General features: G+C 44.0%; 1 protein-coding gene across 6 annotated transcripts in view; it reads right to left on the reverse strand.

Moving 5' to 3' along the window:
• The window catches only part of LOC139416190 (calcium/calmodulin-dependent protein kinase type II delta chain), a 121,060-nt gene that overhangs the window by 49,502 nt on the left and 58,049 nt on the right, over positions 1–13,509 (reverse strand). For 3 of the 6 annotated variants that reach the window (XM_071164566.1, XM_071164564.1, XM_071164562.1), the window contains exons 5-7: positions 9,365–9,430; positions 7,537–7,609; positions 1,041–1,143 (exon numbers count right to left, since the gene is read on the reverse strand). In XM_071164566.1, the coding sequence (XP_071020667.1) occupies positions 1,041–1,143; positions 7,537–7,609; positions 9,365–9,430 (242 nt within the window). Of the gene's footprint in view, positions 1–1,040; positions 1,144–7,536; positions 7,610–8,487; positions 8,561–9,364; positions 9,431–13,509 lie in introns of all 6 variants that reach the window. The other 3 variants (XM_071164565.1, XM_071164563.1, XM_071164561.1) reach the window with 1 other exon arrangement.

The following is a 13,509-nucleotide window of genomic DNA, read 5'->3' on the forward strand; positions in this document are numbered from 1 at the left end:
TTGTCAGCGCATAATCAGAGTACACATCCTGGTAATCTGTCTGGCCCTGCGGCCTTGTGAATGTCGACTAGTTTAAAGTTCTTACTCACATTGGCTAAGGAGAGCGTGATCACACAGTCGTCTGGAACAGCCGATGCCAAAGTACTTCTAAAGGTTGTGTGTCTTTAGATATTGTTTAGAATAAAACTCGGTCTGTAAAGCACAGTACATGCTTAGTTACACCCTGGGGCTATATAGTAAAACAACACATTTCATAGGGGTGAAAAAATATATAGAAGACAGGGAAGTCAATGTTTTTGACGACACTGGGCCCTTCAAGTATTGTTAAATTAAGGCAAGAGAACGGGTCCACCTGTGCATTTATACGTTTTGAGTGTTGGGCGAAAAGTTTTTAAAATGTACCACTTACTCCTGAAATTGGCACCAAAGAGACTGATGTTTTATTTTTTTATTACATACATCTCTGCTGTAAAAAGTGCTAGAGAAAGAGTTCTCTTCAAACAGGTGAGGCCATTTTTAATTGTATCATCCTGTCGGAATTCTAGACTATTTTAGTGTAGAGAAACATAAGTCATATTTACAACTTTTTAAATCGTTTTGGTGCAGATTTCATGTGTAAGAGATGGGAATAATACTGTGAAATTTATGATAATGCCTTTTAGTGTAAGATCCATTTGAAAAGACCGCCTGCAATTTCAGCCTGTGATGGAGTTTTGGCCTGCCTGGTGTCATCACCAAATGAGTTAGACTAATAACAAAGACTTCCAAACCGCTCTGCCAATAACAGTTAATTTCCCCCTCACTACTCAGACCACTCCCAGTCCTAGCAACATTTGTGCTTGAAAAACTGCTAAACTTTGCTAAGAAGTTCTGTAAAAAATGTATTGAAAACAATCACATTAATTGTTACCTAGAAATTATTTGATATTTAGATTTTAAAAAATGGCTGCATTGGACATATAAAACAAGTCTTCAATTGAACAGCCAAGTTTGGGATCCTTGGTGATATTTGAACAGTTCTCTTACTGACTGGTACTCACCGAACCATGCCTGCTGGTCTCCCTGCACCTCGATGGCCAGACCAAAGTCTGCCAACTTCACCGCTGCGCCCTTCAGCTTACTGGCTAGGAGCAGATTTTCAGGCTTGGAGTGGAGAGAGAGAGAGGGAGAGACAGGATTTCAAAACTTCTCACATAGCAATATACGTGAAAATGAACATGTCCGCAATAATATATTATACAGTAGGTGTATTCTGTCTAGTATTTTGGGTGATATCCACACTGGGTTGTAAAAACCTAGACGGTGGGGCATCTCACCATTGAAAAATGGTATGATCCCCACTATACCTACAAAAGTATGTGGACACCCCGTTTTATTATTGGATTCAGTTATGTCAGCCACACCTGTTGCTGACAGGTGTATAAAATCGAGCACACCGCCATGCAATCTCCACAGACAAACATTGGCAGTAGAATGGCCTTCCTGAAGAGCTCAGTGACTTTCAATGTGGCACCATCATAGGATGCCATGGTTCCAACAAGTCAGTTCATCAACTTCCTGCCTTGCTAGAGCTGCCCCGGTCAACTGTAAGTGCTGTTATTGTGAAGTGGAAATGTCTAGGAGCAACAATGTCTCAGCTGCGAAGTGGTAGGCCACACAAGCTCACAGAACGGGACCACGGAGTGTTGAAGCACATAAAAAATAATCTGCCTGAGAACGCTGCCTGCCCGAATGCATAGTGCCAACTGTAGTTTGATGAAGGAGGAATAATGGTCTGGGGCTGTTTTTCATGGTTCGGGCCCCTTAGTTAAAGTGAAGGGAAGTCTTAACGCTACAACATGCAATGATACGAGTGCTGAAGCGCGTAGCGCATTACAATCGTCTGTCCTCGGTTGCAACACTCATTACCAAGTTCCAAACTGCCTCTGGAAGCAACGTCTGCACAATAACTGTTGATCGGGAGCTTTATGAAATGGGTTTCCATGGCCGGGCAGCCGCACACAAGCCTAAGGTCAGTAATGAATGGAGTGATGAATCACGCTTTACCATCTGACAGTCTGACGGACAAATCTTAGTTTGTTGGATGCCAAGAGGATACTACCTGCCCGAATGCATAGTGCCAACTGTAAAGTTTGGTGGAGGAGGAATAATGCTCTGGGGCTGTTTTTCATGGTTTGGGCTAGGCCCCTCAGTTCCAGTGAAGGGAAATCTCAACGCTATTGCATACAATGACATTCTAGACCATTCTGTGCTTCCAACTTTGTGGCAACAGTTTGGGGAAGGCCCTTTCCTGCTTCAGCATGATGTTCACGTGCACAAAGCGAGGTCCATACAGAAATGGTTTGTTGAGATAGGCGTGGAAAAAATTGACTGGCCTGCACAGAGCCCTGACCTCAACCCATCAAACACCTTTGGGATGAATTGGAACGCAGACTAAGAGCCAGGCCTAATCGCCCAACATCAGTGCCTGACCTCACCAATGCTCGTGGCTGAATGGAAGAAAGTCCTTACAACAATGTTCCAACATCTAGTGGAAAGCCTTCCCAGAAGAGTGAAGGCTGTTATAGCAGCAAAGGGAGGACCAACTCCATATTAATACCCATGATTTTGGAATGAGATGTTTGACGAGCAGGTGTCCACATACTTTTGGTCATGAAGTGTAGGACCAAATTCCATTAACCAAATGATATTTTGGCACATTACTATGGCAATCCCCTCTATAACCCACTCATAACTTATCAGTACTGTGTAATAATGAACTCCATCGCGTCCCCTCCTGTGTCCCTGTGGGGCCATGCATGTTCACCGTCACCAAGCCTGCTTCTCTAGGGGAGCAGCTCTCTATGACTCAACGCTCTCACTCAACACACACTGGGGACAATATTACACCAGCTACGTCAGTGTTGAGTAACAGGATTGACACTGATATATACCCAGCAAAGAGAGTGGACACAGCTTGATCTTCACAAAGATACACGAGAGTGTGTAATAAGCCACACGCCGTCAAGGCTGCCGTCCAGCCCAAGGTGCGGGGCTACAATGTCTGAGGTCGACAGTGACTCATGCATAGTCCACATCGGAACAGGAAGGGGAGGGGCTTAGATAATAGGTTACAGGTTGAGGATTAACGCCGTTGCGTTATTAACGCCGTTTTCAACGCGGCTTCTAGGAGTCTAAATTGGAAATAAATTCAAGAGAGATAGACTTAATGTAATAAACAGGAGATGTGAGTAGAAGCTGTTTCAGCCACTTTTTGGAGCGAAGCTGATTTGCTTGTGGGGCAAATACATTAGTTACAGTACCTCAAGAACAGTATGTCAGTGGACTGACCACTTCTATGGCCTAGATCAGTGGTCACCAAACTTTTGTCAAGTCAAGATCACTTTGAGTCAAAATCTAAGACGAGATCTAACGCTTAGATTATTTTGGGGGGGGAACTTAAAACGTAAGCCTATGCAACATTAACCAATTCAAAATAGTTCTGTAGCAGAGGTTTGTGCAGTAAGCTATAGGCTCAATACATTATCACTGCAAATTGGCTATGCTTGAATTACTAGTTAGGCACAGCTGAGTGAGCATAATCATTGGCTTTAGTTTATTTTTACTGGACTGATGGCCTGCGTCTGATGGTCAGTCTGAGGGGTGGGAGTGAGCGGCTGCCTCTCACCCGACTCACCGTCCCTCCCCTCTCGCTACCTCCACTTAAAAAAAACGGGACACTGTGTTCCAGCTGATGGCGAATCTCAAGTCGCACTGCATGAATTCTGCCTCATGCACCAACTCATGTTGTTACGCCTACGACCGGAGAGAGTGAAATATTCCTCGATATTAAGAGAGACAAGCCGCTAACAATAACAACGTATGATTATCGGAACACTTTGCTATACTCCTTCATTGCAGCTGCAGTGCTGGTTGTAGTGTGAGTGGAAGTAGGGAGAAGACGCATTTTATGGCTTATAAAAGTTTTGGAACAAAGTGTTGGGACATTGCTGAATAACTTAAACATGAACTCACTCATAAAAACAGCAGTTCTTTGGTGTGTTCGTTGAGTCTCTCTCTAGTCATGGTTTTAAACGTTTTGAAATCTCAACAGTATCAACTTTGCTGTGAGTTTATTTATTTATTTTTACAGTCTGGAAACTGTGTAGGTGCACTTGATTCTCTGGGCCTGTCGGGTAGTTCTACCGTCAGACACGTGAAATGGTTGAAAATGGGAACACTGCCTTCCCGGGTCAGTGTACCTACCGCCAACAGCGCGAAACAAATAAAAATATAGGAACGCAAGGCTTTACTGTTTTTTGTTACAGAAACGTTTGGTAATCGACTAGGAATACCTTGGAGATCAACCAGTCGATAGCGATCAACCAGTTGGTGACCACTGGCCTATATAAAGGAATCAATTCCTCAACATTATATAGCATCAAATCAAACCAGGTAAATTCATGATCATTCATTGGTGCAGTTAGTAGAGCATTTGTGAATTGTGATTCGTGCAGATCAGTGGGCGAAGACGGGGCTCACATGCTACGAGGGGGGGGGGGAGGTGTAAGTGCAGTCAACAGTGCCATGCAGTCATTGCAAACGCCCCTACTAACCCAGCCTCCCTTCCCCACCAGAACATCATGTAACCTGTGTGGTGTGACTGGAAGGGGCCAGTTAAAAATGTTTAAAAAATCTCAGCCTCATAACATCCATCATATAGACCAGGGCTATTCAACTCTTACCCTACCAGGTCCAGAGCCTGCTGGTTTTCTGTTCTATCTGATAATTAATTGCACACACCTGGTGTGCCAGGTCTAAAGCAGTCCCTGATTAGAGGGTAACAATGAAAACAACGCAGTGGAACTGGCTTCGAGGTCCAGAGTTGAGTTTAAGGGCTATAGAGTCTTCCTTATAACACATCATCCCTAAACAGCTTTAAATAAATAATGTGCTTCATAACCAAATAGCTATTACGGAAGACTCAATATGACTAACAATCCCTAAATAGGCAGATCGATACGTTGTAATCTAATCTAAACGCACATATGAGAGCTATAGTCCCTAGCTAGTATAGCTTTCAGGACTAGGTAAATTAATTGTGGTGTGTGTGGGAACATATCTAGCTCACTGTGATCAGGATTGACGCCCGGTCCTCAGGGCTCCTGTATAATGGGTCTAATTTAATTCAGGTCTCGCAGCCATAAAGATGTAATTATTACTAGCCTCGGTGGCCTTACTGTATCTACTGCAACCGGGAAAGATGCACTCAGCTTTCAGTCACACACACAACTACAACGCTGACAAATTCACCCGTCTACCCTCACGCATATCTCTCACTTACTATTCCTCAATCTCAACTTCAGGGATTTAAACCAGTGGCTTGGTATCTAAACCTAGAGGGAGCGGGGAATCTACAGGAGGGCAGTGGAAGGAGAGAGAGAGGGGACAGGGACAGCCCTGGTCTCTAATGCAGTCATCCAGACCAGCATCATCCAGAGTGGCCTGACCTCCCGTGTGGACAGGCAGAGGACGAGAGAGAGAAACAGCGTCAGTGATTAGAGCAGCTGGGAGGAAGAGGAGGAGGGGAGATTGGCCAGAGGGAATGAAGGAGGACAAGAGGGAATAGTTCAGTTCAGGGTAAAAGGAAGAGAAAAACAAGAACAGAAGAGGAGCGAAGGAAAGAGGATGAGGCATGAAAAAGGAGATGGACAGATGAGCAGGGATAATGAGACGAAGAGGAGGAGGTAGACCTGAACAGAGTGCCGTCAGCGTCGAGTCCGACAGAAGTCAATGAGTCTTGAAGGAACAGCTTGAGAGGGATGTCTGGTCTGATGCAGTCAGTCTGTGTGTGGTCTGGTGGAAACAGTCTAGAGTGCAAACTGCTTAACTGTGTCCAACTAAATTTAGGTTGGTTGGATACAATGGTACCGTTCAGTACATTACAGTGTGTCAAAATTACTATATGCATGAGTGTGTGCGAGTGTGTGCAGGTGTGTGTCAATATGGGTCCTCCCCCAACACACACGTACACACACACACACACGTAGGTCACACCAGTGTGAAGAGATGGCCTTTCATCGGCCTCTTTCATGCTTTGTTTTGTTCATATTTGTTTTGTTTTTTGTCTATTCTGCCGCTCCCCATGGTAACAAGCTGGTAGCAGCCAATCAGAGCACTGACTGAGAGGGCCTCGGCGAATGCAAACGCAGGGTGATTATTTCAGGAGTGAAATTGTGCTCCTGGCTGCACCTGGCTCATTTGATTAGCAAATTTGAAACTTGCCATGACGGCAATGACCGGGGGGATTGGAGAAGGGTACACCCTAAGAAGGTCGTTCCATGAAATGTGTGACTTTTGATATTTTAAGTAGAAATTGTGCACCAATATAGATTTAAAAATATATAAAAACCACATGACGAATTCAATAAATTTGATTTTTAATATGAATAAAGATTTGCTAAAGAAAAGAACATCGACATTTTGACATGTCCCTCTGTGTACCCTATGACCTCCAGGAAGATTTGAACCCACTTAACCCCAACATTTCTCCAAGTTTTCCGAGATATTTTGTTGCTTTGACAGTCATTTCTGAAGATGATTATTTATCTAGTGTCATTAGTGATTCAAACCTGTCCCTCATTTTAAAGGCCAACCCTGTTATGTGAACTGAACTCATGTTAATATGATGAAACTACTATTCCTGAGTGGGTTGAGTGGGTTGAGTGGGTTGAGCATGACACGTCAACCCTGTTACCCATAGATAGACAGGCTAGAAATGTTTTATCCATTTCATTTTTTTATGTGAAGATTGCATTCAATTGCATCTCCCTGTCGCACACCACAAGCTTCCATTCCCCCTGTCACAAGGGAATTTATACCTGATTTAAGTTAAATTCACAACCATGTTACTTTATTTGGCACCTACTAAGCACTAAATAGTATTTTTGTTGGTTAAGCCTCAAGATGGGGAAGCGTGTTGTTTCATTAAGTTGAACATGTTGCTCTTTATAACAGAAAGGAAAGGCACTGAATTAGTCGAAAGACCCAACAAGGGCAAGTCTCCAAATTCTACTTGGACAATTTCATCCTACTCATCGTCTTATTATTTTGTTTAACAAGCCTGATTTTATCCACCATTGAATTGGAGCGATTGCAGGCCCTATTTCCGTGCCTATTAACACCTCTGTCACTGTTCTGAAGACAAACACCCAAACACTCAGTGGAGGTGTGGACGTAAAAGGTCGACATGCCTCTCCAAAAAGTCCCAAATAAGACGTCCTTTCTGTAATTACCATTTCATCAGCGTTTAACTGGCCCGAGCAGTCACCAATGCAGTGGAAAAGTTCAAACTCAGAATTTGACCCTGTGCCTCCCATGTCTCAACTGAAAAAGATGTGTCAGAGACAGTCTATCAAAGTTCTTAGCCCTCAAAGTCAAACGGATAAAAAGTCTGAAAGTCAGTCAGGATGAGTGGGGTCTCCGTGCAACTAGAAGAGTTGGAGGGAGAGGAAGAAGAGGAAGGGCTGTGTTTGGCTTCCCGGCATTTCTACTCACCTTCAGGTCGCGGTGGACCACGCCCATCTGGTGGCAGTGGAGCACGGCCTCTAGGATCTGCTGAATGCAATGACTGCATGCAAACACCAGGGGGCGTGGGTTAGTGACAAGCTCACACTCACTGTGTGCCGTGCGTTCTCCTTGAGACGGGGGTGGGGGGGGGGCAGCAAGGTTGGTGGAGGTGGTGGTTGGGATGATGTTTAGGCCATTGATTTGTTAATATCCCTCCAACTACCACCCCTATAACACCAGTACTCCAGTGTAGAGCCAATGTATTTACCCAATTGAATGTGACTGCTTTGACTATAAGGTGAAAGCAAGATTGTAGATATTCTAATAAGTGAATGCGGCATAAGTTAAACAAAAGTGTGTTCTGATTGGACCATTAAGAACAAGGACATCTGGCTATGACATCATCACCCACCACCCCCACTCACTGTCCCTCCGGGTCTCAAAACAGAAGTGGTGTTAGCTCCCCGCTGGCTGTGAGCTCGACCCTGGGGAGGGTAAGGAGGAGGGAGGTGTATGAATTGATCCTATTTATACCCCTCTTAAACCAGAAGGGGCTTATCAAATACGCCCAGGACCCAGGCTCACAGCAGGCGTTCAGAGCAGAAAAACGAACACCGGAGAGAGATGCTACATGCACATCGTCTTTGGGTTTACAGAGGAGGAAAAGGTGAGCTATGTCACCCCCCCCCCCTCACCGCCCTGCCGCCCCCGCGTGGGCCACCTGACCTCAGCCACGAGTAGTGATTGGTGGAGGGGTCAGGGTGGCTGCTGGTAGGGGATTGGGTTTGGAAGAGAGGTAGAGGAAAATGGCTTGTGGGGTTACAGGGTGAATGGGAGGGGCGGGGTGGATGTTAATTGGTGGTGGATTTCTGGCGGACGGGTGGGCAGGCGGGCGAGGGGGCCGGCATGGTGCCAGCAAAACCTCTGTTGTGTACTAACCTTCATGTCCCTGTGAACTATACCACTTTGGTGACAATGATTTACACTTTCTAGAATCTGCTGTATGCATTGGCTGTGGAGGAGAGAGACAAGGCCAGAAGAAGCGAAGAGGAGAGAACACACATCAGAAGAAAAAAAAGAAAAACACAAAAAAAACACACAAAAAATACGAAAACGAGAAAGGCCAGCGAAACTGTAATATCAAAAGTAAAAACTAGAGAGAGAGCGACTGAGAGACCGAGAGAGAGAGAGAGGAGAGTAAAGTTCACATCATGTTCTACCACTTAATCTTTTGGAGAGTGACAACGCTATTTCGGTCACAAGGACGCTAATTGACTTTCAATATCAGGAATGACAAAAGGACTGAATCTTTTAACAGTCTTACTTTAAACGGAACATTGCTTTTTGGAATGAGTAGAAACTATCCATATTAAAATGATATGACCTCAAACTCAGGTCTTTGTGTGGTTAATGGCGTGCGCTATACAGGGGGAAATAAATCCGCAGACGGCAGCCTCGTGACAGGAGAGCAACAGAAAAACAGACGACAGAAGAGTATCTCCATAAGATACATGCCAGACAACGCACACAGATATAATACAGATATCATCAACTCTATTACTAAATTACAGTAACAAAGAGAAAGAGGGTGTATGCAGTAACACACAAGTACTTTTCACACGCATAATGTGTTATGTTGAGGCAGTAACTTGTGTCATTTTTAAACTCTAATGATGAAAAATCCACTAAGTCTATTGTGTACAACTAAGTGAACTCTAATGTGTTTTTTTATATACATTTTTTTTACATCCACTGACATGTGTTTGACTAGACCAGTAACATTAGTTGCTGTTAAGTGAGTCTGTGCGAGTCTGACCTGGCGTCTGCTTCGCTGTAGTACTCTCTGGCTACGATGTCCTCAAACAGCTCCCCACCAGTCACCCTGGAAGAAAGGGGAATAGGAGACGTGATAATTCCATGCTAGAAGTTCAGGAAAACAGCTGGAGACCCGGAGAACGAGGGTGCAGTCAGCTATGCAAATCTGCCTTTCAGGCATCTTTCAAGGAGAGAAACGAGACACCAAAAGATGTCACGATTTGGACAAAACAGCAAATATGCTTGTGCATTCTGATCATTAGAATAGCATTAGACACCCCTACAACGGTGTTCGAATAAAACATGTAGTTGACATATTAGATTGGAATGCATTCCTGTGTGTTCCAGTGAGCTAAATGTCCCGAATCGTAAGTGTTATTCCAAGGAATTGGGCAACACAGGAGATGGGAATGTTTCCTGTAACCACCCTTGGCACTGGAACGACACCAGACTGTTGTACATGGATTGTGTTCAGAGTGCAACACACCGCAGTCAAAACGTCCAATGGATTCTCGCAATGCTTTCAGTTTGTTCGTAGTAATGCATAAAAAATATAAAGGCAGGTGTATATAACATAATTATATGTGTTTTACCTTTATTCACGGTCAATGTAATTTGCCTCATTTGTCTCATCGTTTTGTCGTCATTCTTCTGGCCAGGTTTATTTGGGTAAAAGGAAAGAAAAGCTTTCGTCCCCGCAATTCACTAATCTCAGCTGCCTAAGAGCGGCACCTTTTTTTTTAACAGCCCTTAGTCAAATTAAATGCAGCATTTTAAATAAATTGGCACCGATTTCCCCCTCCAGCTGCCAAATTAAACACCGCCAAAACTGCTGCCAATACACAAGGGAGTGATAGAGAGAGATGGAAAGATAGTGGAAGTAATGGGCATCGAGCTGGATGGACTGTTCGAAAGAGCGAGGGAGAGTAGACGTAAAGTTTTTCTTCTGGAGTGATATTGATGTGCGTCAAAAAAATTGTGAAATATGGATGCAACATGCAGTAGCATATGAAGAAGCACAGACATTGTTGCTGGGGAGAGAGCTATATGGAAGGAACACTAATCAAATCACTCAGATCAAAAGGCTAGCGTTCAAACTAACTGTGATGCATCATAAGGAGCCAGGCAAACAGACCTCGAAACCAATACATACTTTACTGTGTCCCCTCTAAATACAGATCTGAGTTGTTCACTGTCCAGATGACCTCACCAAGGGAAAACTCCGGGGCATTAATTGGCTTTAACTAGGGCCCAGAGTTTCAGGAACTACTCAGAGCGAGACGGGGATTTCCAGCCCACTTTGACATCTGTGGAACATAAGGTTCGTTTTGGCATGCTGCCATTGGAAATAAACACACTTGATCAGCCAACGGATTAACCTTGTAATCCTTAAAGGAGGAGATAGGCGTTTAGTCTATTTAAAATACCCGTGCGGAGCGGTGGTATATTCCAATTTCTTCACTACATCAGAGTCTATGAGAAGATTAGACTGTTAAGAGTAATTTACAAGCCCATCACATAATTTGACTGGAGGGTGAGAAAACAATGCAAAAATGTTTTTGAAAAACTACAACACCCTTTCCTTGTACACACACCCACACACAGTAAATACCAGTGGAAACAGAACTGGAAAATAAAGTGCTGTCTACTGGGAGGAATAAATAATGAGTGTTTAAGTTCTAGAGACTCCTGTGCAGAGGAACATCAGGGGGAGAGGAGAGGGCTGGGTGTAGAGCAGGGACACAAAAAGCCTGGACGGCTGCACCAGTGCGCACGTCTTCATTGCCTTTGGGGCCACCTTTGGAGCTGCCCACTTAGATTTCCATAAATAGGAATCGTGTAAACATCCTTGGGGGCATGAGTCGAGCGATGCCTCAAAACTCTGCGTTGACACCTCTGAACAAACATACACATTTACAAAATATTCAAAGCAACAGTGACAATGCAAAACATTGCTCACAGACCAAGTGTGTAAGCTCGTGAACTTTTCTTATCTATCTTTGCAAGCTTGGCCAGCTCTGAACCAATGGTAATTGCGATGAACCCTTCTGTTCTTTGGATGATTATGTAAATTCACCCGGAAGGGAGCGGTGAGGAGAAAAGACAACTGACAGAAAGGAAGCCGATGAAGGGAAGATGGTACTGGTGAACAGAACCTAAGAGAGGAGGCAGTCTACGGAGCACATCTGTGTTAGTTATTCCCACGTCCTGCCTGGAGAGCGTCTGGGGACACACATGGAGGAAATAGAATTGGAATTAGTATTCATTTATCTAGCAATTACTACATGTACAGTGTGCTTACAAATGAATATGCCCCACTAACAGGTAGGGCTGGGAATTGCCAGGGACCTGGCCATTTCAATATTATCCTGACACATATAAACTCAGCAAAAAAAGAAACAGCCCTTTTTCAGAACCCCGTCTTTCAAAGATAATTTGTAAAAATTCAAACAACTTCACAGATCTTCAATGTAAAGGGATTAAACACTGTTCCCCATGCTTGTTCAATGAACCATAAACAATTAATGAACATGCACCTGTGGAAAAGTTGTTAAGACACTAACAGCTTACAGACGGTAGGCAATTAAGGTCACAGTTATGAAAACTTAGGACACTATAGAGGCCTTTCTACTGACTCTGAAAAACACCAAAAGAAAGATGCCAACGGTCCCTGCTCATCTGCGTGAACATGCCTTAGGCATGCTGCAAAGATACATCTCACAGCAAGAACTGGCAAATCTGGTGCAGTCCATGAGGAGGATGTGCACTACAGTACTTAATGCAGCTGGTGGCCACACCAAACACTGACTGTTTTTGACAACCCCTTTGCTCAGGGACACAATATTACATTTCTGTTAGTCACATGTCTCGGTTGTTGAAACTTGTTATGTTCGTATAAATAATTACACATGTTGAGTTTGCTGAAAATAAACACAGTTGACAGTGAGAGGACGTTTCTTTTTTTGCTGAGTTTACGATACTTAGGTGCCGAAACTATATTTATTGCGATTCTCACCATTCTACATACAGTGCATTCGGAAGGTATTCACAGTTTCACTTTTTCCACATTTTGTTATGTTACAGCCTTATTTTGAAATTGATTAAATAACTTGTATTCCTCATCAATCTACACACACAACCCCATCATGACAAAGCAAAAACGTTTTTTTAAATATTTTTTTGCAAACAGAAATACCTTATTTACATAAGTATTCAGAACCTTTGCTATGAGATGTGAAATTGAGCTCAGATGCATCTGGTTTCCATTGACCATCCTTGAGATGTTTCTACAACTTCATTGGAGTCCACCTGTGTTAAATTCAATTGATTGGACATGATTTGGAAAGGCACACAGCTGTCTGCATAAGTTCCCACAGTTGACAGTGCATGTCAGAGAAAAACCAAGCCATGAGGTCGAAGGAATTGTCTGTAGAGCTCCGAGACAGGATTATGTCGAGGCACAGATTTCGGGAAGGGTACCAAAACATTTCTGCAGCATTGAAGGTCCCCAAGAACACTGTAGCCACCATCATTCTTAAATGGAACAAGTTTGGAAAAATCAAGACTCTTCCTAGAGCTGGCTGCCCAGCCAAATTGAGCAATCAGGGGAGAAGTGCCTTGGTCAGGGAAGTGACCAAGAACCCAATGGTCACTCTGTCAGAGCTCCAGAGTTCCTCTGTGGAGATGGGAGAACCTTCCAGAAGGACAACCACCTCTGCAGCACTCCAGGCATCAGGCCTTTATGGTAAAGTGGCCAGACGGAAGACACATGACAGCCCGCTTGGAGTTTGGCAAAAGGCACCTAAAGGACTCAGACCATGAGAAACAAGATTCTCTGATCTGATGAAACCAAGATTGAACTCTTTGGCCTGAATTTCCAAGGGTCACGTCTGGAGGAAACCTGTACCCTCGCTACAGTGAATCATGGTGGTGAGAGCAACATGCTGTGGGGATGTTTTTCAGTGGCAGGGACTGGGAGACTAGTCAGGATCAAGGGAAAGATGAACGGAGCAAAGTAAAGAGCGATGCTTGATGAAAACCTGCTCCAGAGAGCTCAGGACCTCAGACTGGGGGCGAAGGTTCACCTTCCAACCGGACAATGACCCTAAACACACAGCCAAGACAACACAGGAATGGCTTTGGGAC

Source organism: Oncorhynchus clarkii, chromosome 9 (assembly GCF_045791955.1).
Source record: "Oncorhynchus clarkii lewisi isolate Uvic-CL-2024 chromosome 9, UVic_Ocla_1.0, whole genome shotgun sequence".
Lineage (NCBI taxonomy): Eukaryota > Metazoa > Chordata > Actinopteri > Salmoniformes > Salmonidae > Oncorhynchus > Oncorhynchus clarkii.